Source organism: Ambystoma mexicanum, chromosome 4q (assembly GCF_040938575.1).
Source record: "Ambystoma mexicanum isolate Mex_15411 chromosome 4q, UKY_AmexF1_1, whole genome shotgun sequence".
Lineage (NCBI taxonomy): Eukaryota > Metazoa > Chordata > Amphibia > Caudata > Ambystomatidae > Ambystoma > Ambystoma mexicanum.
In genome coordinates this window covers 395,786,872-395,813,367 of record NC_090928.1, presented here as the reverse complement: position 1 = coordinate 395,813,367, position 26,496 = coordinate 395,786,872, and the positions used below count along the sequence as shown (strand labels likewise).

The 26,496-nt window shown below is 45.0% G+C and overlaps 1 protein-coding gene across 1 annotated transcript in view; it reads right to left on the bottom strand.

Annotated features, from left to right (window-relative positions):
• Positions 1 to 26,496, bottom strand: part of RYR2 (ryanodine receptor 2) — a 3,854,281-nt gene that overhangs the window by 2,498,135 nt on the left and 1,329,650 nt on the right. The window contains exon 17 of the mRNA XM_069607971.1: positions 5,503 to 5,598. Coding sequence (XP_069464072.1) covers positions 5,503 to 5,598 — 96 coding nt within the window. The remainder of the gene's footprint in view (positions 1 to 5,502; positions 5,599 to 26,496) is intronic.

The following is a 26,496-nucleotide window of genomic DNA, read 5'->3' as shown; positions in this document are numbered from 1 at the left end:
GTTTTAGTCAGAATCTCACACTCCGTCTGACTAACTTACTGGCATTGATAGAATCTAAGTTGGCAGAAGACCTGTAGGCCAAACAAAAACGAGTAAATCCTACAGCTAGATTTTGAAGCTGGGTGGGAATGAATATTCAATATAATAATATCAAACTGCTCTATTATGATTTCCCGATATCCATATAATGTACCGAGTTGTAACTTTATATTTTGAATGTTATTTGGATGTTGTTTTCAGAAATTTTCTGATTGTATTTATGTTTCATTTTCCCTTTTAAATGTATTTTCCCTTTGTCTTAGTTTTAGTAACTAAATGGAAATTTGGTACTTCCATCTTCTGTTAATTTAAAATGACGTTATAGGGTCTTTGTCAGGGAAAGCACTTTTCTTTTTTAAATGTCATGGTGAAATGCTATTTCAAAAATTATTGGTGTTTAGACATTTTTTAATGTTTAAATCTATTTGTAAAGGTTTTTATTTTAATAAACCAAATACAATTAAAAAAAAGAAAAAAATAAACGTTGCATTTGTGACATAAATTAACTAAATTGAAAAGAGAATAGGAGACCAAATTGACCAATTGGATGAGCACTGAAATAGAATTGGAGAAAATGAATAGCCACATCATTTCACATGGAATAAAAGTGGGCAAAATGTGTCCTGCTCACATGGTATATGCAAGGTGTAATTATCCATATTAAGACCAGAGAACACCTGATGTATCTGGAAAGGAAATTAAGATCAAAGAAACACATCTTTGGAAAACAGATCATATGAAATTTCCTAGAAAGTGGGATTGTTAAAAAATCCCCCATGCAAGCCTTTTGAGTCTTAATGACAGTAGGGTGTCCTGGCAGAGCGGGCCTGCACAGTGTGCATGTGGACGTAGGGTAGGGTCTGCACAGATAAAGAATATATTTTTTTTCAGTATGGTTCTTTTCTATAGCAGGCTCCTGCGGACCCAGCCAATCTTTGAACTAGTCTAAACTATTGTATATTTTAAACTAAAAGCTAAAAGATACAATTCAACCAACTGCCCTGTCCAGTGACTCAGAAGGCAAAATGATTGGACCATAAACTAAATCCCTTAGTTGTATTACTTTACTTTCGATGGGATGGAAATGAGTCCACTGCACCCCCCTAGGCGCTTCCAAATAAGGCAAACCCCATATCAGGGGAGAGCAAACCACACCTCCCAATAGCTTAGAAAGACCTTATAATGTATAGTAATGCATGTTTTGTGGGATGTATTGACCCACTCTGCTATACTATGTGGCATCACTCTACTATCTATGCTGCAAGAAACAGTAAAATGGCAGCAAGACCCTTGGGCGCGCCAGAACCTCTAAAACCGCATTTTGCATGTGTGGTGGAACAGAGCGCATGATGCAGAAAAAGTGCCAGTGGGCTCCATGACAAATAAACATAAAGTGCAGAGGGAGAAACAGCGCTTTGCAAGTGAAACACCAAAATGTGCCTGTAAATTACATTTACTATGTTGCTGAAACTCCAAAAGGCATGTATATAACACTTCCCAACACTGAAAATCTTGCTTGGCGCTAAACTTCATTTAATCTAAGGAAGCACTGTGAATGTACAAAGTCCTGACATTTTAAGAGCAATACATATTCTCAGCAAAACAGAATTGCCTGTGAATGACAGTCCCTGTCAAAAATCTGTGTGCAGCCACACTGGGCTGCCTGTGAATGACAGCCCCTGTCAATTGGGCTCTCCTGATTAAACTTTAAAGTTATCTAAACTAAAAGCCTGCCGGATTAGCAAATATAAAGGACTGGTGCTGAAAGGAACACAGATTTCAGTTGTTTTTGATCCCACAGGTTTAAATCTAAGAAAGTCATTTATCTATGTAATTTAATGCAACAAGTTTGTTTTCTGCTGGATTTCAATATAAAAAAAATTAAGAATAAACCAGCCTGGCTGGGCCTGCCAGAAGTTGAAAAACAGGTTTCCACCCAAGGTGAGGGCATTCCTCTCAGCAGATACTCACTGACATATGATAATTGTGGGGTAGGACAGGCTTTTGTCTGCAGCCAGGGACTGAACAATGGCAGATTCTCCAGGCCAGGAAATGGACGTGTGAAGAGGTCGTAAACTTGGCTTGCTGAAGGAGATCCCAAAGGAGGGAGCTACTCCTTGAGCTCCTGAGAGAGACAGAGGGTGGACCATTTGCTGCTAAGAATATGTAATGAACAATTTTTAGAGACTTATAACTCGCTGTCAGAAATGGTGAAAAAAAATAAAAAGGGCAAAGTTGTCACTCTAATTTTCGGCCCTACATTTCAAAGCGAGGGGGAACTAAGTAGCATGTTCTGAACAGGAATGGCAATACATGTGGTTTTATGGGAACTGTATTTATGCTAGAATTGTTAAACGTTGCACACACATTCATATAGTCAACACGCATATTTGTGTAAATTTGGAGAAAGTTTGGAAATGTTTCATGGAGAAATGGACAAAATGCTGCAGAAAGACAAAACAAGGTCTCACAGCTGCGGGATTTTGAGGAACAGATACTCCATAAAATATGGAATCCTTGTATGTGATGTTTGTAGAGGTTACAAATGTATAAATATGTGCTTAGGACAAAATTTGATTCTCATACTAGTGGCTAGGGGAGGTTTCTAAGGATTGTAAAAACCGAACCATAAACTTGACATCATCTGTCCTTGAGCCAATCACTCGGATGCAAGGCAGAGATGAGGCTCTGATCCAATCCCAGTTCACAGGGGCAAGCTTAGTTAAGCCGGCCCATACACCCATTTTTGTGGTGTCATTTGAAAGGATAACTAGAGAAAGCTGACAACACATAGGGACTCTCTCTTCTGATTGCAGCGAAGCACTCTGATCCAGCATTCAACATCCAGCTCTTAACATCCATCCAGATGCCAAGGACTAGGCCAAGCAATAGCTGAACCATTTTCAGCAAGGCCTCAATCCTCAACTTATCCTCACAACCCAGTGGTGTGGGAAAAGCATCCTGAAACAAGCTTCCTGAAACTATTTGGCTTGATACCACAAATGCTTGACTGATGAACTCGCCATCCCGCTGATTTAAAATACCCAGAAACAAGAAGGGCAGATCCGTGCAGTTCCAGTGACCGGCCTAGCTGATCCTGTTCTGAGACAGATGTGGTGTCCTTTCTTGATAGACTTGATCCATTGACCAGAATCTTGACGGGCCTAAAATCTTAAGTCTCAGTGGATTGTGAGTATTAACAGGATGCTAGAGAACTATTGTCTCCCTTGCATTATCTTGTCCTACCCTAATCTCTGAACTACCCTTACTTCTATAACCAGGAACAGTGTGAAAACCTTAGTGCTATCTTATTCTGTCTCTGTGCTAAAAGTGTCATTTTCATAGTCATTTTTATTTGTGCAACTCTGATTCAAAAATCCCACTTCAAGTGTTTGGAGTGGTTCCGCCGGGGAAGGTGATGGGGATCTGTTACTGAAGTCATGAATCAGTCTCAGAGCCTACTTTGTCCCAACTTGGTGGTCTAGTCTGAATGCTCTAGTCTTGAGTAAAAGAATAAGCCATATTTTCTTATTCTAAACTGAAGTGCTTGTCCAAATTCGTGTCTTTATTTCCGAAAAACACCTCTCACTAAAACCTCTATAAATCCCTCAGTTGTAAATATAGAAACAGAATTTCAATTCCCACTGATGCCTGACATCCTTAGCTACATCCACAACCCAAAACCGTAGTGCGAAACTGTGCGATTGACCCGTTATATCAAAAATCGCATAAGTAAAAGTTTCCCACGAATTTACGTTTTCCAAAGGTTTTACACGTGTCAATCGCCTTTAAATTATTCCCCACTTTGCCTTTGAGATTCCAAATGTTTTCTTTTGATTAAATCATTGCTTATGATTGTTTACATCTGTTCAAAGCGGCTCCCATAGAAATGTATATTAATTTAATCATGTTGACCACATTTGGTGTTTTGCTCAGCCACATTCAAAGCCATCCTGACAGTTGAAAAGTCAATTCCATTTTTCTCTTGTGTTTAAGGGGGGAAGGTGGGAGTGATATTCTGTTTGGCCTGCATTATTCCTGAATACCTGCTCTCTCCTCACATCTATTTAAATTGCCTATTGGTGGGTTGAGGGGTGTTGCAGGGGGAACCTCTAACCATACTGCTATCTGTTCCAAGCCAACCCAAAAGTATTCTTTTCATTGCTGCACTCTTTTGTATTCATTACTTGATTCCCCATGCATTAAAGAGATTATTCATTGTTCTGTCACACCATTGGTGATTGTTGTTACCTATTAAAAATATATTGTGATGTTAAATTCTAAACAAATAAATAAATAATTACCTTTACAACTAGCCTGATTCCTGGTTCAGTGTAACCTGGGGGTATTTTGAGGGGGGTGTGATATGAGTGGTATATCATTCAAAATATTGAACTTATAGATAAAAATAAATAAGGGTTTCATTTGCGCACTACATGCTGGGCGAGACTCGGGTGTGTGCCTGATTGAAATCCTTTACAGCTTAGCATTAGTATGTCCACTCTGCGTGATTCCATTTTGTAATAAGCCCGAGACGAGGTAGGCCGCAGGCCCATGCAACACAACAAAATGAATTGTGTGATAAGGGAACCTGCGTGTAGTCACTTTTGAGTCTGGTTATGTAGCTTATTTTTGTTGTGTGATGTGACCATTTTTATTTTTTTATTTTATTTATTTGGTCTTTTCGCTATAAAAATAACTTTTGACCAAGAACAATTAAACAACTGACATTGATATAAAATACATCAATTGCACAAATACTTTTTTCAATAGACGTCATAAAATTAATTCATAGCAAAATTCATCACTGATAAAACAATTCCTTTAATACACACAAACAATCAGTGCAAGGAAAGGGAGAGGATAGGAACAGTGACACATTTGACCCCCCTTTTATTTTATGAAACCATTACAAAAATGACGCATCAAGGGCCAAACTATCAAGAAAACCAACTACATATAGATCAGAGTTTTAAAAAAATAATCAGACTTGGAATAAAATATTTTGAAATACAAATGTGTTTTGGTACAGTACAGTGTACAAAATGACAAATACACACTGTAGGTAAATGTTGGTTCATTACAATTGCGCAGACCTAAGGGAGGGGTAACCAGCTCACTCTTTTGTTATTCACTTTCCTACAATGGGCCATGTGCTTCGATCTCCATCTTAAGTGCACAGGGTATAATAAAATGCTATTCTTCCAAGGACCCTATCTGCAGTATCTCAGATTGTTGTTTGATACACTACAAATAGTAAACCTTTGTGAATTACATATTTATGACACAATGAAAGAAGCGAAGAAACCCCAAATGACACGGTTGATCAATGCATGGTCATGAATTTTAGGGTTCTCTGTGTGTGGCTTTAATGCAGAACGGACTGATCCTTGTTTTGCTTTCTCTTTTTTTACTTATATGAAATTCAGAAAATGTATAGAGATGTTTAAAAAGGGAATTTACCAGATGATGCTTCTAGTCTCTCCAACCTGCTGATCAGCCAATCCAATGAGCCGGAAAACTGTGCACAGTTTTTGCGATTGCCTCTAATGAGGGCAGCTGAGAAGAAAGAAGACAACATTTTTTTAGCAGTTTGTTTAGATTCATATTAAGTAACGTAACCATGCCTCGTGTATTTCATTGACTTCTGGGCAAAATATTCATTTTAGAAACAAGAATGCACAATGCAACATCAGAAGAGTATAGCGCAGAGATACGTGGACCCAACCAATGTATTTATTAAGTTATTTGCAATTGCATAAGGTTAACCTAACACATAGGGCAAGGTAGAACCGAACGAGATACAACATTCGCAGTCTAATCACATTACATATTTATCAGAATATGACCAGTACCTGATCATTATTTCAACATCATTTAAAGATTATTAAACGCATGTTTATGCTAATCAGAAAATAATGTCCAGAATCATTTATTCGCGTCTTACATAACATACTCCACAACCAAATGACATTTTGTACTACTTAATTCCTTCCTAAAAGATCAAATGGATGCACTAAGGCGGGAAGCTAATGGTACTGAGTTCCTAAAAATCGGAGAGTAAAAGGAGAAGCCTTCTTTGCAAGTCCTTAGCCCTTTTGGCATTCGGGATCTCATGTCTGAAAATATTAGCACTAAATATCTGCACGTGCCCCCAGAGAGCGGAAGCTCTTCAACCAGATATGTAGGTTCTCCCAACAGGATGGCAGAATGGATGATGCAGGCCGTTTGCAACTAAACTAAAATGGAGGAGACTTGACAGAAGGTAATAAAAAAAGACTTTGGAAGCCCTATGAATAGAGCATTGCCACGTCAATATGGGGGCTTATCAGTGCCCACACAACTGCCAGAAATGTATATGGTGGCCAAAAAGATGTGATTCTCTTCAATAAATGAAGATGGAAATAAGCAGCCTGAGCCTTTTTCTCCATATGACTTTTAAAAACGTCATTGAGAAGCTAGATAAAGTCCAATGACTTGGCTTGGATCAATGGAACTTTATGACAACACATGCAATCCGTTTTGTATAAGTTCTTCTTTCTTCCCAGATGAAACTAGAGGGGGAGGCTCAATCTCCTCGTGGGTTAAGGTTTAGAAAAATAGAAGCCATCCAGTCCTTGATGCATGTGAGATATTCCTGCAGGTCACAGATGTCCGCAGGAGATGACGCTTTCAAATAAAATATTGTGTCATCAGCAAATTGATAGATGAAACCCCCCCACTGCACGAATAGACCTCCTATTAGCTCCATATACCTATTAAATATAATGGGGGACAATACTGTCCCCTGAGGCCCAGGGAAGAAGGAGGATCTTGAGGATTGAATGTAAAAGTTTGGACTTTGACCAGACAAAAAAGATGTAAACCACTCAAGCACCTCAACCCCAATCTATATGCTCCATGACAAGATGGAAAATAGTGCCTCATGATCTACATGTCGCGCGCTAAGACGTCACGCGTCAAAAGCAAGCAGGCTCCATTATCACCCAAATCTGAGTGCTGCATCGAGGACACACACCTGATTGACAGGCGTGGAGTAAATTAGCATGGTCTAGATGTTCTTGTATCAACAATGTCTGACGCTGTGGGCGTATCAGCAGGGTTGTCCGTGATGTGGTCCACCCCACTCAAACCCTGAGAGTCTTTCAATTCCCCTTCCTCCTCACCTGATGAAGACGAGAAGTCCAACTTCCTTCCACGAGGTCGACGAGTAAAAGTCCTCCTCTCCTTGTGTAGATAGGGTCTGCCTCGGGAGGAAGCCACCGCGACCCTTTGGGAATGAATTCGCGGGGACTCCCCCCCCCCCGCGACAGACAAGTGCGGCAAGGGGAAAAGCCTAACGGCACAAAAACCCCTTTGGAGTGTAGGTATCCGATGGTGCGGAACGAGAGGAAGATCCAAAGCCAGCTGGAATACGGGAGACCGGCAAAACTGACGGTAGGGTGTGGCAATAAGTGTAGAGCAGGGGGGAGGCCAGAGATAGAAACTAAAACAAGTAAGGCAAGAGGAAAAAAGGGAGGAGAGCAACCGTGCCCGATTACAAGAAGGAGCACCGGTAAGAGAGAGAGGGGACAACAGGAGGAATATAGGACAGGAGCGGAACTCCGCTAAGCGAGAGTACTGTGGAGCGCTCGCAACGAAGAAGAATTCAGAAGTTGCAACGCGCCGAACCGCCGAGCGTGAACAGAGAAGTACACACAGCGGCGGCCATGTTGGAAAGGACTAGAACGTAAACCGCGCTAGTGAGCACAACGTGGCGGCACGGTCTGACGACCGCCATGTTTCCACCTCTTCCATAACCGCCAGAAACCAGCGGTTGTGACAGTATGCCCCCCTCGAAGTCGGGTTCCCCCCGGCTTGCCGGGATGTAATCTGTGAAACTGACGTAACAAGAAGGGAGCATGTACATGGATCCTAGGTTCCCAGGTATCTTCCGAGGAAGGGTACCCCTTCCAATGAATAAGATATTCAAGGCGACCTCTGCGATAACGTGAATCCCGGATATGGGAGACCTCGTATTCTTCAGAGATGGGAGCAGACAAAGTAGGGAGACTGGGGGTATTCTGTTTCCTGTTCCCTGATTCGAAGGGACGTAATTGAGAGGCATGAAAGGTCGGATAAGCCCATTGGCTAAGTTGTCATCTAAGTAACGTCTAAGGACTTCTTTTTCCGACAATGAAAGGGGATACATCCTACAAAACGGAACCAGAGCCTGAGGGACTAAGTCTATCCTACAGTCCTCCGGTCTGTGAGGAGGAAGTTCCATAGGTTGTTGGTCTTGGAACACTGTGGCGTACTCCTGGAAACTGTTTGGGATACAGTGGATCGTGCTCCTCTCAGGGGCACACCCCATCTTGACGCTTTCGAACAAGGGTCCTGGAAGACACTTCTCCTTGCAGAAGGCCGAATGAAAACTTAGGAGATTTGCCGACCAATCGATGGTAGGGTTGTGTCGTCGGAGCCATCCAATCCCCAAAATGACTGGGAAATGAGCTGCTCGGATTATGTCGAAGTTCAGTACTTCAGTGTGTTGTTGAATGGATACTCGTACTTCCTCTGTGGTATGGGTAATGAGGCCGGAGCACAGAGGGGTACCATCTACACCCTCTACCTTCTGGTCTTCCTTCTTGGCTATCCTACGAAGGCCTATCTTGTCGGCCCATAGGGTGTCCAGGAAGTTGCCGGCTGCTCCACAATCCAGCAGGGCCAGAGTCTCTATTTCCTTTCCTCTGAACTGAAGCTGGACGGATATCACCAAAAGACGTTGGTCCTCCGAGGGTTGAGCAGAAGTAACTGAAAGTGTTACATAGGAACTGAGAAAAGCCCCTCGGTAGTCCGTCCTACCAACTACCGAGGGCGTTCGTTTCCCGAACGTCTGGGAGGTACATCTGGGCAGTCTCTCAAGAGGTGAGTGGAGGAGCCACAGTATAGACACAGGCTGCCTTCTCTTCTCCTCTTCTTCTCTTCAGCTGTCAAGGGCGATCTGGTTGTTCCTATCTGCATAGGTTCTTCCCGGGTGGATGGACGAGCGGCAGGTGAGGAGGTCGATGGGTGAGTCTCGGGGTAGGAACTGACGTTACGGGTCTTTCTCTTTTCATTTCTCCTTTCAGACAACCGAAAATCTATTCGTACCACTGCTTTTATGAGATCGGAGAAAGAATCAGGGCGAGGGATTCTAGCGAGCTCGTCCTTTAGCTCTTCGCGCAAACCTCTCCTGAAGATGGTATATTGAGCCTCTTCTTGCCAGCCGGCTTCAGCAGCTAGTCTTTTGAAGGAGGCTATTTAAGTGAGTAGGTCAGAACCACCCTGACGTACATCCAGCAGGTCTTCACTAGCCTGGTGGGCGCTTTCAGTGCGAAGAAATGCCTGCTTGAGAAGATCTTTGAATGCTACATAGTCCTGTAATACTGGGTCGGACCGGGACACCAGAGGGGTAGCCCAAGCTAGGGCATTTCCAGTCATGTGAGTGATCATAAACCCCACTTTGGCATGATCAGAGGAAAAGGTGTTCTGTCTGAATGTGAAATGGATATTACAAGCCTCCAAGAATTCTTTGACTTTTTTCTCCGATCCGTCAAATTTACCCGACACTAGAGGCAAAGGCGGTAAATCTGTGACTTGCTGTTCTCTGGCGGTGACTCTCTGTTGGAGAGCGGTATTTGCCGTTTGAAGTGCTTGAACTTCCAGGTTTAAGTTTTGTACCGCCGCGACCAATTCTTGAAGTTGCTGGGGAGTTGCCATGTCTGTATCTTGGCGTTGCAAGCTATCAACAATGTCTGACGCTGTGGGCGTATCAGCAGGGTTGTCCGTGATGTGGTCCACCCCACTCAAACCCTGAGAGTCTTTCAATTCCCCTTCCTCCTCACCTGATGAAGACGAGAAGTCCAACTTCCTTCCACGAGGTCGACGAGTAAAAGTCCTCCTCTCCTTGTGTAGATAGGGTCTGCCTCGGGAGGAAGCCACCGCGACCCTTTGGGAATGAATTCGCGGGGACTCCCCCCCCCGCGACAGACAAGTGCGGCAAGGGGAAAAGCCTAACGGCACAAAAACCCCTTTGGAGTGTAGGTATCCGATGGTGCGGAACGAGAGGAAGATCCAAAGCCAGCTGGAATACGGGAGACCGGCAAAACTGACGGTAGGGTGTGGCAATAAGTGTAGAGCAGGGGGGAGGCCAGAGATAGAAACTAAAACAAGTAAGGCAAGAGGAAAAAAGGGAGGAGAGCAACCGTGCCTGATTACAAGAAGGAGCACCGGTAAGAGAGAGAGGGGACAACAGGAGGAATATAGGACAGGAGCGGAACTCCGCTAAGCGAGAGTACTGTGGAGCGCTCGCAACGAAGAAGAATTCAGAAGTTGCAACGCGCCGAACCGCCGAGCGTGAACAGAGAAGTACACACAGCGGCGGCCATGTTGGAAAGGACTAGAACGTAAACCGCGCTAGTGAGCACAACGTGGCGGCACGGTCTGACGACCGCCATGTTTCCACCTCTTCCATAACCGCCAGAAACCAGCGGTTGTGACATCTTGTAACTAAATAGCTACTGCTTTCTAAATTGTCTTGAATAAGAAAAGCAGATGAGTGACCAGTTTAACCTTTTCCAGACCGATGCATCCAGCTTCAATTCTTTTTAGAAGAGAGAAAATACAACCGTTTCTCTAAAGCAGATGGAAATAAGCCCTCAACAGAATAGGGGCCGAAGCTTCACCTACTACACCGTTCACGACATCAGATGGAACAACGTAATCAACAAAAGGGGTAGGATTTAGGGATTGTATAGCATACAAGCCTTGAGTATGAATTGGCCCAAAAAAGGCCATTGCTGGGCAATGCTAGGAGGAACAGAGGATGCAGTAAAGTCGCAGGTGTTTTGATTCTCCTGTTTCTCTGAAGTTGCACAATATTGCTGACAAAATATTTGTTCAGTTTATTCGATTTAGAAACAGAATGTTCAACCGCCTGAATAAGTATTGGAATAATGCAGTTATAAAATTGACCTAATAGAGATCTGCCATTGAGATCATTTTTCATTTTTTACCTGCTTCATTTATGTTTTCTAACTTTCTTGGCCAAAGTAAATTGTTCCCAAACTTCGTTTATATTCAGAATCCTCCGAAGGTTTTCTAATGTCCTAATAATATTTGTACTATCTTTCAATGCTTTTGAAGGCCAAGGAGCAAAGGTTTTTTTTTAAGGACTCCTTAAAGGAATAGGCAACATCATTAAGAGTATCATCAAAGGTTTTATGAAGCTCTTCCACTGGTAATAAATAAGACATACCGCTTCCTGCGACAGCCACATTTTCCTGAAGAATATTAACAGGGCAATCTTTTACAGATCTAAAAGGTCTTTTTTTAGACTTCTCCTGCCCTTTGTTCTGCAGTAACACATACTATGTATCATTTTGCTATTACTAAGTCTAAAGTATTACCTTTCTATGTGTAGTTTTCTTCTTCGCAAACTGCTCTTAATCAAATACTTTTAATAGCAAATGCTTCAGCCCTGTGGTAACCGTGTACAGTTCTAGATTACAATGGATACAAGTCTGCAAGATTTGTCTGGCGAAAATTTGATCTGCATCGATCAGGTCCCATATATTTGTCCAGGTGGAAATTCCAGCTCACCAGCTACAAATGGTTTCTAATGGCTCCAGTTGCAGACGGGTCCCTATACATAGGGCCCCATTCATGGAATATTTGCCCGGTTCAAAGTGACTTTGCACTGCTTAAAAGTGGCTTTGCATTGCCAACACAAACCCTGATTCATGGAACTGTGCAAAGTGTATTTTTGCAGTGCAAAGTCACTGCACAGTCATTTTTGTAGTTCAAAATGACTTTACCCTGACTTTGCACGGCAAAAATACACTTTGCACTGTTCCATGAATCAGGGTATTTGTTGTCAATGCAAAGTCAATTTGCACCAGTGAAAAGTACTTTGCGCCGTGCAAAATATTCCATGAATCAGCCCCTAAGCATGTCCATTGGGCTAAGAAGGATACTCTACCAGTATGAAAAAAAATATCAGCAGAGACTAGTAAGCGCCAATAAAAAACAGTGGCCAGTTCCAAAATGCACCTGCAATTGATTCAAATGTTCTCATTGGCAGTTCATTAAATGCACAAAAACTAGGATTTCCTGAGTTTATTTATTTAAATGTTTTAGTGGTGTTCTTCCAGTACTTTCAAAAACAATGAGAAGTAAGTGTTTGTGTTTACCCCAAAGCAAAAATCCCAGAAAGCTGTGTTTGTCCAGTCTTTAAAAGGTTTGCTTTTATGAATGCATGCATGCCATCCTGCTCTTGGTAAAAGTATAACTTTGCATTTGGCACAAGCTTCACAATCCTAATTGGCTCCCAATTTGCTTGCATTCACTTCAATAACTTTAGAAAGCTCACGGACGGATCGACTTGACTGGAAGTTTAAAGAAAAGCTGATCTCTGTTCTGTTCGCCATTTTGAATGTAGCATGGGGCTGCGTGGTGTTGAGAAAAGCTGCGCAAAGTAGCACGCCTGCTTCAGAGGAATGAGGCCCTGCCTGGGTCGTAGTGAGTGAGAAGTTCGCGATGGTTGATTGGGAAAAGTGCACGTGAATTTCTACTACGGTAAAAGCATGGCGTCTGAGACAATGAAAGGGAAAAACATCAGAAGAGCCTTTACTACAGATGAGCTGATCCATGAGCCTGACACACTTTCACATCGTTGTGTTCATTGCACCAAATCAAGCATGGCTCCTTTTTATCACTGCTGCATCATCAGGCCTCTTCTGGTAACAATTGCAAAAAGGGAAAGCACACAGAAAATACAGCCGGTGGCGATGAAAATTGTGTTTTCTGATTCCCACTGAAAAGCAAACATTTTATTTCATTGGGGATTTTCCGGGTTTTATCAGCTAGAACCCAAATCTGGGAAGGCTACCAAAAACCAACAAACAGAAACTGGGTCCAATTAGTGCTTAAGTTGCAGCAAAATAACTGCCAGGGTCCAGATATTTTTTTACACGTCACTGAAACATCGGGGCGTACAGCTCCCAGCCCACTGACAGCACCTATGCCTGGGCCATACAGTACCATCATAATTGGTGTTCAGGCTGCAAATACCACCGGTTCATTGAGAGAGATGGATGCTTGATGTGATTTACAGATACCAATCGGCATAACATATAATGGGCCTCATTATAAGTTTGCCGGTACCGGGAACTACGGGAACTACGGTACCAGTAAGCTTGCCGACACCGTAGTTCCAGGACCGGCAAACTATGAGTTGTGCTCGCTGGTGCCTTTCTGCCCACCAGGTCGGACCTGGCGGGTAGAGCGGCACCCGTGAGCACAGCATGTCGGATGCACCGGCGCTGTTATAAACGGTGCCGGTGCATCCAACCTCCCCATTCCCATTCAGTCCTATGGGGCCAAATGGGAATTGGGAGCATTTTTTTTTCCGACGCCTGCAAATGGGCAATTACCGGGTCCGGCTGGGCTGTAATGACCCGGTAATTGCCCATTTGTGGGCGCCGGAAAAAAAATGACACCGGCAGCAGCTGTGCCTGTATTACAGGCACGGCTACCGCCGATGTCATAATGAGGCCCTATGTCTTCAAATGTGTTATTTAAAACACATTATTGTTAATATTTTGCTCTGATCCTATCAGTGGCAAGTGGAACATTTTAACAACCTTTCCTTCTGTGGTAAATGTTTGGACAAATGCAGGAAACTGATTGCTGAACTGATGAACGTGCTTGTCAGTCAATGCAGTAAGGTCACCTTCTTTGGTTTGGCCCTCATGCAGGGCACTCCTCTTTGATATTGGACTTCTCATTGACAATGCTCCTGTGTTGAGGCGGCTGCTGGCTGGTGACTGTCCTGTCGTTGTCAACCCACTTTGCTGGTTATTACAGTAGCGATTTTGCAGCAATGTCAAGCAGGTTGATTGGAGCAGTGTGTGGGCATGGCCAGCACCGGTGCCCAACCTTGTAACCTTCTAACGCATTGTTATTCGTGAAAATTGATAAAAAGCAATGCCCTGCCAACCTGGGTCATCAAGTTCATGAATAACAATAGCAGTTACTATGACTGATTGACAGTTAAAATAATAAAGTTACCAAAACACCACAACATAATCAATCTAGTATTAGAAATAAGTGCCGGGGCTCAGAAATAAGTGCCGGGCTGTGCCCTGGCAAGCCCCTTTACCCCCACAAATTAAGCGCTGCGTCCAATAGAAACCATTTGTGACTACGCAATTAGATTTTCCCAACAGCAACCTTTACTTAGAGTATGCGTAATCCTGGAACATTTTTCCTTCCAGCATCACTGTAACTCAACTGGGACAAAAAAGTGTGCCACATTTCTTTTACTGCACATTGTGCGCAAATGCACAACTTCATTATAACAATAACTAGAGCACACAAATTGCCCCGAAAGAGCCTCACCTTGCTAGAAAGAAAATGGTTTGTTGCAGAGAAGAGAAGTATTAAAGAAAGAGCAGCAAGAAATACAAATAATCAAAAAGTAATAAAGGTAGAGTGGAAATGACAACCATAGTCAATGTATCACAATTTGCCGATTAACAGTGTAAACCTCCCACTCCAAACATCAGTCTGGTGGAGTGGGGAAGGGAGTTTAACTGCCAAAAAAAGAGGTCTGGTTCTCTGAGTAGAGCACCTCCAAGTTCAACATCCAGGTACTCCGTACAGCCCCCATCTCCAGCAGCTGCTGTTAAGTCCCTGAAAAAGAGGGGAGCACCGGTGACACCCTGAGGCAGTTGGGCAATGAAAAAGCAAAGACCAGTCCACTAGCAAATGTTAGGGGACCCCTGAAGCCCATCCAAGTAAGGGGGTTATCTTGGCAGCACCAGCATCCCGCATGTTGGTAAATGCCAGATGAGCCTTGCGAAGAAGGCTTGGTGGGACCCTAATATTCCTTGTAAGGTTTTTCCAGACATCGTCATAAGATTCATGGAACAAGTCAGTGAGGAAAAGGCCCCATGAATGGATGCCAGAGCGGAAGAGTCTCCTGCTTCTCCCTCGAGATTGCGCGTCGTTTTTACTACTCCTGTGTTTGAAAGCCCACTGAATAGATGAAAACATGACTATCTGGAGGGAGAGTAAGAGGCTGCATAGTAACAGGGCCCGTGTGGGGTAAGTGGCGGGAAGGGAAAGCATGCTGCGTCATGACAGAAAGTTGTATGGAAGGAATTGACATCCTCAACAGCTATCTGTAATTCCAGTGCAGAATTAAATACCATCGCGGGCATGCTTGAAAAGCATTCCACTGGCTGAAGTGTTTTATGATACGGAGACAGAAAGGTCAAGAAAACGATTCCGCTGTAAAAATAAAAACCGTCTCCTGAGGCGCTGAATGCGCAGCAGCTCACAGGAGAAAATCATCCGCAGATATACGTTCCAGTGATGCATTATTTCACAGGACTGCTGTGGTGACAGGTCACTTTACTGCAGGCCAGGCAACTGAGCATCTCATCATGACGTCCAGAACTCCCCTCAGGTGCTGTCATGAAAGCAGACAGTAATGTACTGTGAGATATGATATGATAGGATTTGGTATTCATAACGCACCTTTACACAGGCGTTTCTAGGCGCCACAACACAAGGGAGCGGAGACAGAGGGATGACAAGACAAACGATCTTACTAGGCCTTGTGACATTAAGATCGTGCAAGTGCCATGAGAAGTGCAGGGCAGAGGGCAGTGGCGTTGCTAGGGGGGGGGGCTAAGGGGGCTATAGCCCCGGGTCTTTTGGTTGTAGCCCCGGATAGAATCTCAGGAGCAAAAGCCAAAAGGCTAGCTAGCCCCCGGTCCCAACAGTTCCGACATTAACGTAGCCCCGGGTCTTTTCCAGACCTAGCAACACCCCTGGCAGAGGGTGAGGGGAGAAGTGCAGGTAGGGGGTATGAGGGGAAGTGCAGTCAGGGCAGCAGGGCTCTGAGTAAGTGTGAGGATGGCAGAGGACTACATGGGTGCAGTCACAGAACAGAAGTGCAGAGTGGGCCAAAAGGCAGTGCAGGGTGACTGGTCAGGGGGGGGCGTGCTACCCTGTGAGACTCTGAGAGAAACCATGCCACAAGTCAGAACGAGCTGACAGGTAGATTAGCTGGGGAGAGAGAAGGAGGAAGAGAAGAAGAAGGTCTTGAGCAGCTTCCGGAACTTCAGGTGATCTGGCTCAAGTCTAAGAGAGGCAGGGAGGCCATTCTAGAGGGAGGCCTTTGCAGAGGAGATTTTCTCCCAACTCTCTGTTTGGAGAAACAACTGACCTGCAAAGAGTTTGAGGTAGCTGAGATGAGGCCTCTAGAAGGACAGTGTTTAGGAAGAGGGTGTTGGCTATAGAGCAGACTATGACCCCAGAAAGCCTTGTGGATAAGACAGAGGGTCTTGAACTTGATCCTCCAGGCCACCGGGAGCCAGTGAAGAGATTTCAGAGCTGGAGAGATGTGGTACCTGAGCTTGAGGCCAAGGATCAGTCTTGCAGTCCTGTTCTGGATTAGTTGAAGAGGGCAAAGAGTAGAGTTGGGAAGATTGGGAAAGAGGCTGTTGCAATAGTCCAGCCCAGACAGAACCAGAGCTCTGGAGACAGTGAGCTTCTAGGGGAAGGTGAGCAAAGGTAGGATACCACTGAGGAGGTGCAGCTGGAGGAGGGCCATCTTGGCAAAGTCCATGATGTGTGGGGAGAAGGAGAGAGTGGAGTCGAAGATGATGCAAAGGTTTTTGTTTCCTCACAGGTGGATGAGGGGAGGGTGTCCGAGGAGGGTGGCCAGAGGGAAAGAGGGACAGTGGAAGCAGGGGGCTGAATTAGACGAATCTCTGTCTCACTGGCATTAAAGCAGAGGTCATTAGAGGCACACCATCCCTGAATAGGGCATAGGTAGTCAGGAATGAGCGAGGAGGGAGAGGAGGCTGAGGGTAGCCTGAAAGAGAGCTGTGTGTCATCTGCATAACACTGAAAGTTAGAAGAGAAAGTAGAGATCAGGTGGGCAAAGGGGGCAATATAGACATTGAAGAGGCAGGGTGAGAGGATAGAGCCCTGGGGAACACCACATGTGGAAAGAGAGGTGGTGGAGAGAAAGGACCCTAGTTGGACCTGAGAGGGTCAGTCCAAGAGGAAGGAGGTCAGCCATGCCAGAGCCTGCCCAGTGATGCCAAAGTTCACACTGAGATGGTTGATCAGGATGGCGTGATTGACCATGTCAAAGGCAAAGGAGAGGTCAAGGAGGATGAGGACAGAGTGAGAGTTGGAGTCAAGGTTTGAGAGCAGATCTTCACAGGAGTTCAAGAGAGCAGTTTCTATGCCTCTGGCCGATCTGAAGCCAGACTGATGTTCATGGAGATAACTAGCAGATTCAGTGTGGAGGTTTAACTGAGAGATGGACAGTTTACGAAGGAGTTTGCCCAGGAAAGGCCTGATAGAGATTGGGTGATAGTGCCAAAGGAAAGACTGCAGACATGGAGAGTGGAGTAGTGAGAGTGTTAGAGAAGGGGATGTCTGAGGAGATGAGAGCATCCAAGGTGTGCCCGGCTGAGTGTGTCGGACCAGAGGGTAAAATAGACAGGGAGAGAGAGTTGCAGAGGTTGCGGAAAAGCCCAGAGTGGTCAGTGGAGTCCAAGTAGATGTTGAAATCCCAGAGGAAGAGAAGCTTAGAGGTAGAGGCAAGGAGAGAAGTGTAGAGATCAGCCCATTCAGAGAGGAAGAGGGTGACCTGGCCAGGTGGCCTGTAGATGGTGGCCAGAGTAAGAGAGAGGCCAGGAGAGATAGAGAGCCTGCAGACCAGGCATTCAAAGGAGGAGTAAACCTGCGTGGGAATGATAGAGGCAGCCACTCAGGAAAGATCAGCCCCACTCCACCTGTGGGCACATTGGTCCTGGGTTCGGAGAGGATCTTGTAGCCCTCAGGGAGGAGAGTGTCAAACTTGTGACAGAGGTGGCCATGAACCAGGTCTCAGTGAGAGTGTGAACATCCAGGTCAAGGTTTTCGAGGAGGTGGCAGATCTCAGATTTAACTGAAAGTAGAGGCAGCTATCATGTGTTCGGAGTACGATTGCATTACCTATGGGAGAAAGTACCTCTAAAATACGTCATTAGCATATTGCAAGCCACCTGGAAGTTCTGTAACTAAACAGAGGAACAAGACTAAATTCCTATACAAGGTCACGGAATTCCAGGGTGACATTTAATATCCTTTTTTAGTTTGGGCTATTACGTGTCGCTGGTGACACCTATAAACCGAAACTATTACATTTAAGCACAGATAGGGAGGAATGGCATTTGAGGAGGTGCACACAGACTGTAAGTGTTGTTTGGTTGTGTGCCCGCCCATTGATTGCCCAAAGCCATGCTAATACGTATGGCCGTTCACACCCAGTTCACTGCCCAGAACTCCTCCTCATGACAACTCTTTGAAATCGCTTTAATCAAGCCTTACCATAAAACTTTGCACTGAAAGTGTCTGCCAGTGTTTTTTCAAAGCAGTCTTCTGAGAGTTAATGGGCCTCATTATAAGTTTGCAGGTCCAGTAAAAACAGTACAGGTAAGCTTGCCGGCACCGTTGTTACCGGACCGGAAAACTACGAGTTCTGCTCGCGGGTGCCTTCCCGCCCGCCAGGTCTGACCTTGCGGGCGTACCGACACCCGCGAGCAAAGCATGTCAGATGCACCGGCACCATTCTGAATGGTGCCGGTGCATCCGACCTCCCCATTCCCATTGAGACTTTGGGGTTCAAATGGAAATGGCCATTTTTTTCCGGCGGCCGTGAATGGGCAATTACCGGGTCCGGCAGGCCGTAGTCACCTGGTAATTGGCCATTTGTGGGCGCTAGAAAAAAAAATGTGACCGGCGGCAGCCGTGCCTGTCATACTGGCACAGCTTCTGCCGGTGTTGTAATGAGCCCCAATTACCTAATTGGAGTTGTAAACCCTCTACTGTTGTAATAAAAATGTCCTACTAGGTCTGCTTCCAGCCACTTGATTTCTAAGCACTCTGCATGTCCTTCACTAAAGTCCTGTTAAAATAAGTATTGGAAAAGCCAACAGCTTTGGCTTTTGTAAAGGTATTTTGCATTTTCCAGGCACTGCTATTGAATGCCCAGGTATTGCACCATTTTGCATCTGCTTCCACCAATGGACAGTCAATAGCACTACAGCTGCCCCTGACAAGTGCCTTTCCCATGCCTGCAAAAAAGCCCAGACTGTTGGCCTTGCTAATACTTGTTTTATACAGTAGACAGTCTTTTATTCTGTGTAATACATTGCAGCGCCGATATCCCATTTCATACCTGGTCTCTTGCTTGCGCTGATGCAGGGGAAATTCCAGTTGTTAAATCTGAATGCTTGAGAAGACATCACCAATAGTCAGATCGTGGTGCGGGTATACTTGCACTCTCCTATGCTCTAATACTCCAGCAGTTCACAAAGTGAACATAGTACCATCAACCTGTCCTTGTCACTTAATGGTTGCAAAATGTCACAGAATTGTTACAAGAAAGGATCTGGAAAGCTAGTTAAAGCGATAATTAAGCTCTTCAGTGGGAGTTGGAAGTCTGCTATGTGCAGGATGTAGCATCAGGTGTTGTGATCCACCTGTAAGTTGTTACAGACTTGTGTGGTAATGTCATTTTATTATTACAGTCCAGTAGTGATGTCACAACTATACTGTAATGGAGACCTTAATGCAGGTTTTTAAACAGATATTGCAGGCTGGCATGCAATATACAACAGTGATTCAATTAACTCTTTGCTTAGTTGATTTTTAAATCCACATTTAATAGCTAAATCATTCCAAAATACAGTGGTTCCAGCCTTGCACACACGCTTTGAGTGAAAAGAAATGGCCTACACATGTCTCCACAGTTCATAATGTGCGTCCCTACAGAGCGGCTCCCTGTGTTTAGTATGGCATGGTTGTGCGCTGGTTTATTCATAAATGTAATTCATGCAAGTAACATCAGCTTTTTCCAAGAATGGGGCATTTTCCCAAGAAGATGTGATGAATATCCCCATCCAGCAGGCGTATCCAATCCTATAGAAATGTTGCTCATTTTCTTTATCAATAAAATAAAACATGGTTCGGATCACGAGACTGAAACTATAGGCAGGTTTACTGACAGCACGTTTCTATGCAGCGCTGAGATGTGGCAGGAACTGGAATAAGGAAAGTACGTGCCTAGGGTGAGGGGCGTGAAAAACCTGAAGGTGTCTCCCTGTCTAAACCTCGAGGATCTGTCATCCAGGTGGTCAGGACACGGCCATCGCTATTCTATCCGGTTCCTGGGGGTGGCCAGCGAGGGAGGATCACCTGGATGAGGGGTCCTCTGGGAGTGGGCGTGGAACACAGACGGGTGAGACGCAGTATCCCCTTCCTGTTAAACTTTTTCCCCATCTTCTTACAGAGGACATTCCAAACCGCTGCCACCCCCTTTCTAACTCTAACAATTTCGCACAACAAAGGACAACCGACTAACACCATAGCCGTTTACCTGACATGTCCCAATACAAGGGTCAGGCAAAGTCAGGCAATTGATCAGAATCACACACACCTGATGGCCCTTTCTCTTGCCCACAGGGATAAAAGGTGGAGCCAGAGAGCAAGGCGAGTAAGGCAGACAGCACACCGAGATGACAGCATGATGAGATGGCTACCTTGCAGCAGTTCAAAAGAAGGAATCGAGAAGTGGCATTGCCCTTTTTGCCTAAGACTGCAAACAATAGCACAAGTGTCCTGCAGCAGATGTCAACGGTACACGGGGCAAACCTATGCTGATAAGCAGGAGCAAGGGAAGTTCACATGCCCATGGTACCGACCTTGACTCCAGAGAGGCAACAGCCAAGCGGTTGATCACAGCTGCTGAGTCTAGGGGACAACCGATAAGAACCGGGCTGTGCTGAGAAAGTGGCATGTTTTTGACCCAAAGCTGATGAACTTTGAATGAACTGTAAAAAGTGTGAAAGGGGGACCAGAGGCAGAGGGAAACCGGCACCACGTGCATGCTAACTCAAAAGACTCTGGTCGAGCCCAATATGAGAGAAACTATGAATACCAGCAGGCCATAGGAGGGCCTGCGAAATAGGTCAAAGTGGTCATGCACAGGGTTAAGCAAAGTCCCTGTACAATCGAAAGACTTTGATCTACAAGCAGTGTGAGGAAAAAGGAAGTGAATCCCACAGCGAAAGTGAACATTGAGAAACCAAGAGAGTTGAATCCCGTTAAAGGCAAGACGGATCCGAGCCCGACCGAGGGAGATCCAGGGGTGAAGCCAACACCCTAGAAGATGAAAAGGCAATAGGGGCCCGAGCCTAACTGAGGGAGATCCGGGGGTGAAGCCATCACTCAAGAAGATAAAAAGAAGAGGGGTCCAACCCCGAGCGAGGGAGATCCAGGGGTGAAGCTATCACTCAAATTGGACTAATAAAGGAACTGTGATATATTTTGTAATACAATTGAAAAGGGTCAGCACCCAGAAGAGGGGGACCCAGGGGTGAACCCATCATCCAGCGAACATTGTTAAAAGAACTTTCATGTGTTAAAGGAACTTTTGTTTTGATGTTTGAACATGTGTGGTCTTCGAAGGCAAGCGACTTTCAAGTGAAACGAGACTTGGCCCTCAACAGCCCTGATAACTGAAAGCTCAAAGGGTAAAAGCTGAACTATCATCTTGTGCTATAATAACCCTAGAGGGTATCCCAAGAGCTGACATTGGAACTGTTGTCTCGTGCTGGAGAAACCTGAGACCGTACTGTGCTCCAAGCCTCATCTTACTCTGTATCCAAAATGTGGGGAAGGAAGCATCAGACTACCGCATCCTGACATCTTATTTTGAGAACACTTCTTTCTTTTCTTCCTTTCTTGAAAACCATCCCACACCCCTTTTTGTATTAGTTACGAGGCTTGGCAATAGGTTTCTTAGTATAGACTATTTTTATTTTGACACAACACCACTAGGACTGCCTTATTTTCATTTGATGGTCGACGCATGCTCCCATCTTAGATTTCGGTTTAGAATGGCCGTTTTTCCAACCTGCACACAGCATTCATTGTTCAATAAACACCCTTGAACTGTGATCACTTGTGTCTGTCTTATTTGTTGTCACCATGAGTTCCTCACAGGGGCAGGAGGATATACAGAACAAAATGGATGAGAGGCATGAACATCAGCATCCAACAACACTAGGGGCCCGATTCATGGGATAATGCACAGAGATCCTGCAATGCCTGCGTGCCGAGAACGAATCTGCACGAGCCTGCGTGCAGAGGTGTATCTGCAGGTTCTGCATATTCATGGAATTGTTCGCGCAAAGTAACCATATACACAAGTCGAGGTCAAAACGCCGCCAACACGCCCCCACGCAAAACAGAAACAGCAACCGCTGCGTGCTCCTCGGGTGTGAATACATGCACCCTTAAAACAGTGCGCGCGGTCCCCCACAAGCAGGCCTGAATCTCGGGCACCCTGTGCGGGGTCCCTCGTAACTGTTACTGGCACCCCGACAACATGCGCACGATTTATCGTAGCTCAGGTAAAACTGTGTGCAACCCCCGTAAACTGTTCCTGCACCCCTCTACACTGCGTACGTGCACCGCTAAGTTAGACTGGAACACCAGCTGCGTACACGCAACCCCTAAATCCGACACCCGATCTTACCTTTGCACAGTGAATCCTATGTGCAAGTGTCTGTACGCCTGCCTTTGAGTGGCAGATAGAATGAGTGCTTTGCATGGCCATTTCCCTGCCAGATCCTATAGTGGGGCGTCCAATGGACTGCCTGCTGGCCGTGACTCGTAACGCACACATTTTCCCTTGTTCTTGCTCATTTTACGAATTCCGCCCCTTCCTTGTCCTCTGCGCAAGCCGTGTCCACGCTCTGTGGAGTGTATCGCGCAAGGCACTTGGCCGCCCGCAGAGACGTTCTGAGCCTGCACGAAGTCCCTGCAAAGTACAGAAAAGTGCTGCGCAGTCGATTCCATGAATCGACAAACAGATTTTGCACGCAGTTTGGGGTTTAAAGTTCTATTTAGGCGCAAATAAATCCATGAATCAGGCCCTTAGTTTCTGCCCCCGGCCTTCACAACAGAGGGTTTGGCGGCTCTAATTATACGGTTTTGTGTTATCTCTTGCCATTTTTTTACCAATCTTGTTGTAAGTTTCATTTACCAATGCAAAACAGGCAGACAGAAAGATTTTCAGATGCTTGCAAATAAAACGGGGATAAGAAACGTACACATTCCTTTTATTTACCCCTAGTAATCTTCTTGAGATTTGGGGCCCTGCATTGAAAATTCCACTAATGTGCTTTGGTAAAACCATGATAGGATGGAGCATGCCTCCTGCATTATCACTAAGGTGTGCTGGATAAGGCGCATGATACACGGGATTGTGACTGTGGCATTCCCTATGCAATACATCACATTTCTGAAGAGCAGACAGCATTGTTCTTTGCTCCTTAACTTCCTCTCATATCCCATGATGATTTGTGTTCAGGTCTGTTCCCTTTTTCATCGCAGGTGATTTCAACATAAAATCCAATTCTACACTAAAGAGCCCTATTATTTTGAAGAGGGAAGCATCGCTTGTTTACGTAATGCTCTGATGTTTCCCCCAGAACATCTGTGTACAATGTTAGGACCTGCACTGACCCAAACCATCGCTGGTGCATGGGGAGATCATTTTTCTAAATTTGGTGCATTGCCAGTGCTGTTTAGCTGCTAAACTGCCCAGACTATCCTGGTAGGGGCCCCAGTACCTGAATCCCGGTATCTGTTATGTTGCACTGCTTTTATACTGCGCCAAATCATCACCATTGTAGTATCAGAGCGCCTGGGCATTGTGTGTGGTGTATTGTGGCGTATTGTGCCCCCGCCCGGGGTACTCCAGGCTTATGCCACCTATGCGCCAAAACCAAAAATGAAACCGCTTCCGGTGTCGTTCCATTATCATTCTCTAGTGTGCTTTTCACAATATCATTCTGGCAGCATACCATCAGCATAGTATCTCTCTGGATGGTCTTTGTGTGGGATTTACTCACCGGCTCTGCAACTGTTCATTCCAAAAATAGTGATCCAGGGTGCCTTTTTATCAATGGTGAAATATGCACAGTGCTCACCTACCGTTGGGCAACCGGAAGAACAATCCTGCCAAGGCCTTCTACCGGAAACTGCAGATGCAGCTACATTAATAGCCACAGGGCAATGTGTCCACGCGGTAATTGAGAGAATATACTAGCAAAGAGAAACATTCAGCTCCTGTGTAAATTAGGATGACGTTATCAACATCAGAATCTTCAATTTCACTCTCTGCTGAAAAAATCCTCCTAAAAGGTGTCCGTTTTATTGGTAATTGTGAAGGTGGTGCTTACACTGCGCTCCTTTCGTTTGTCTGGAAGCAAGAGAACGTAGCTCAACACAGGTTCGAATCCCGATCCCGTGCTTAGAAACCAATCTCTGGTATCAAGCGCCTTATAAAAGAAAAGAAAAATAATTATAATAATAATTCAGAGTCTCTAACATTTCCCAATATTCGCTCTCTTCGGGCGTTGTATCTGCAGAGATGTAGGATGGGAGGAAGTCGCGAGACAGAGAGAAATGGGAAACAGGATGTAAGCGTCTGAAGGGCGTGCACGTTTCCGCAATAGCAGAATCATCTGTTCATGGTCTGAGGGGAGCTGAACGCTCTCTATGGTCCCCTCTGGCTGGCATGGTTGCAGCTCGGCCAGGCTCAATGCCTGAACCCGGAAGAGGTGCTGAGGCACTCAGGCAATGACAGATAGAATTCAAATCACTTCGGAGACACATAATTATATGTGAGCATAAAAAAGTTTCAGATAGAGTAGCCATGTATTAACCACAAATAACTAGGATATTAAGAAGGCAAACATGTCCAAATATACAGCAGTATGAAAATAAACATGCTTATCCAAAAGGAATGCAATGCTTTGGTTCAAAGGTTTTATTTTGCAGTGATAGAACAGTGCCTATCTGGTGTTTGAAAAGATTTTCAAGAAACATGTCTAAGAAGAGATGTGCACAGACTGCAGGGAAGAGTTGAACCACTGAACAAAGTTAGGTTCATAATTAGTCTTTTGCAGATAAAAGGACTCTCATACAGGGGTAGGGTGCTTGTCGTACCCAATCATGATATGGCATCTTCGATTACGGCTGTCTGCACGGTGAAACCTTCTTCAAATGTAGTAAATGTTACCGTCAAGATCACCCATTGTCTTAATGAAATGTCATTGGGTCTGATGCAGCGGTCCCTTGTCAAATGGTTGCCGAAACATTGGACGCAGAAGCTGCCACAGTGTGTGTGTCTAAGGATATAGTGCCAGTCCCAGCTAGGCTCATTAGGAAGCTTTCAGTTCAGATTTTGGATATAAAGAATTTGCCCTGATCAGGAGCAGTTACTGATGGGTGGTGAGGCAGGGTATCATGGCTGCTCTTGGCTAATTCCTTTAGCAGACATGAGGAGTCTTGAGGCAAAGAGTGGTGCAGAGTCAATACAAAAAATGTGCAATGTCCAAGGCTGGGCACCTCACAGTCAATGTGTTGAAGAGGACACATTCTTTGAAATTGAGCTGTCTAAGGACAAAGCCACTAAATGACAAACGTCTCAAATGGTGTTTCTTCCTAGCATCAAAAGCAGTTGATGCCTGCCTGGTTTCCCTGAGGTGTTCTTGTTAGCAAACTGAGCAATTGCCCTTGGAACTATGGAAGGTTTGCAAAAGGCCTCCTCTGAAAGCACTCACAAATTGGACAGTTGAGATATTCGAATGAATATGGAGGTAGGGGTATCACCATGGTAAAATGCACATGTTCCCTCAATATTCAGTGTTTATAGGTCAACTTTAAATTGCGAACCTGTCCAGTGTGAGACTCTTCAAAATAAACAATTTCCAAAGTCATCCATGTTTGTTTGAATTGTATCATTTTGCATTTTAATTGAGTATGCCTATTCCCTACACTTTTTCCTCCCTCGCCCCTGTTGGACTGCACACACAAAATCCAATGAGGATCCTAGGAAGCATAGGTAGAGTCAAGTTTATTTCCATGAAGCTGTGCAGAAATTAACAAGAAAACCAGCAGAGTATCCCCATCCGGAAAATGTGGGCATCAAGCACAGAAACCTTTTTAATTGGGTTTTACACAATGGGATTGATAAAGAAAATCAGTAGAATACTTTGACAGGACTAGGGTCATGGGAACAGGGACCCCTCCTGACCTGGGGTAAAAAGCCTACCAAGATGCATACCAGAGCTGATCCTACCCCAGAGGTGGAGTGGAGGAGTTGGGGGCCCCAGTCCATGCTCCCCTGCAGTATGCATTGCATGTGACCATTGGTACCACGGTCTCTTCCGCAATGCCTGTTAACCTCTCTTCCGGCCAGAGTTCTTCTTTGTCTTTTTCAGAACCGCAACCCCTAGAATGCACCTGGGCAAAACCAAGAAACCCCAGACTGGAACCAGAAGACTATAA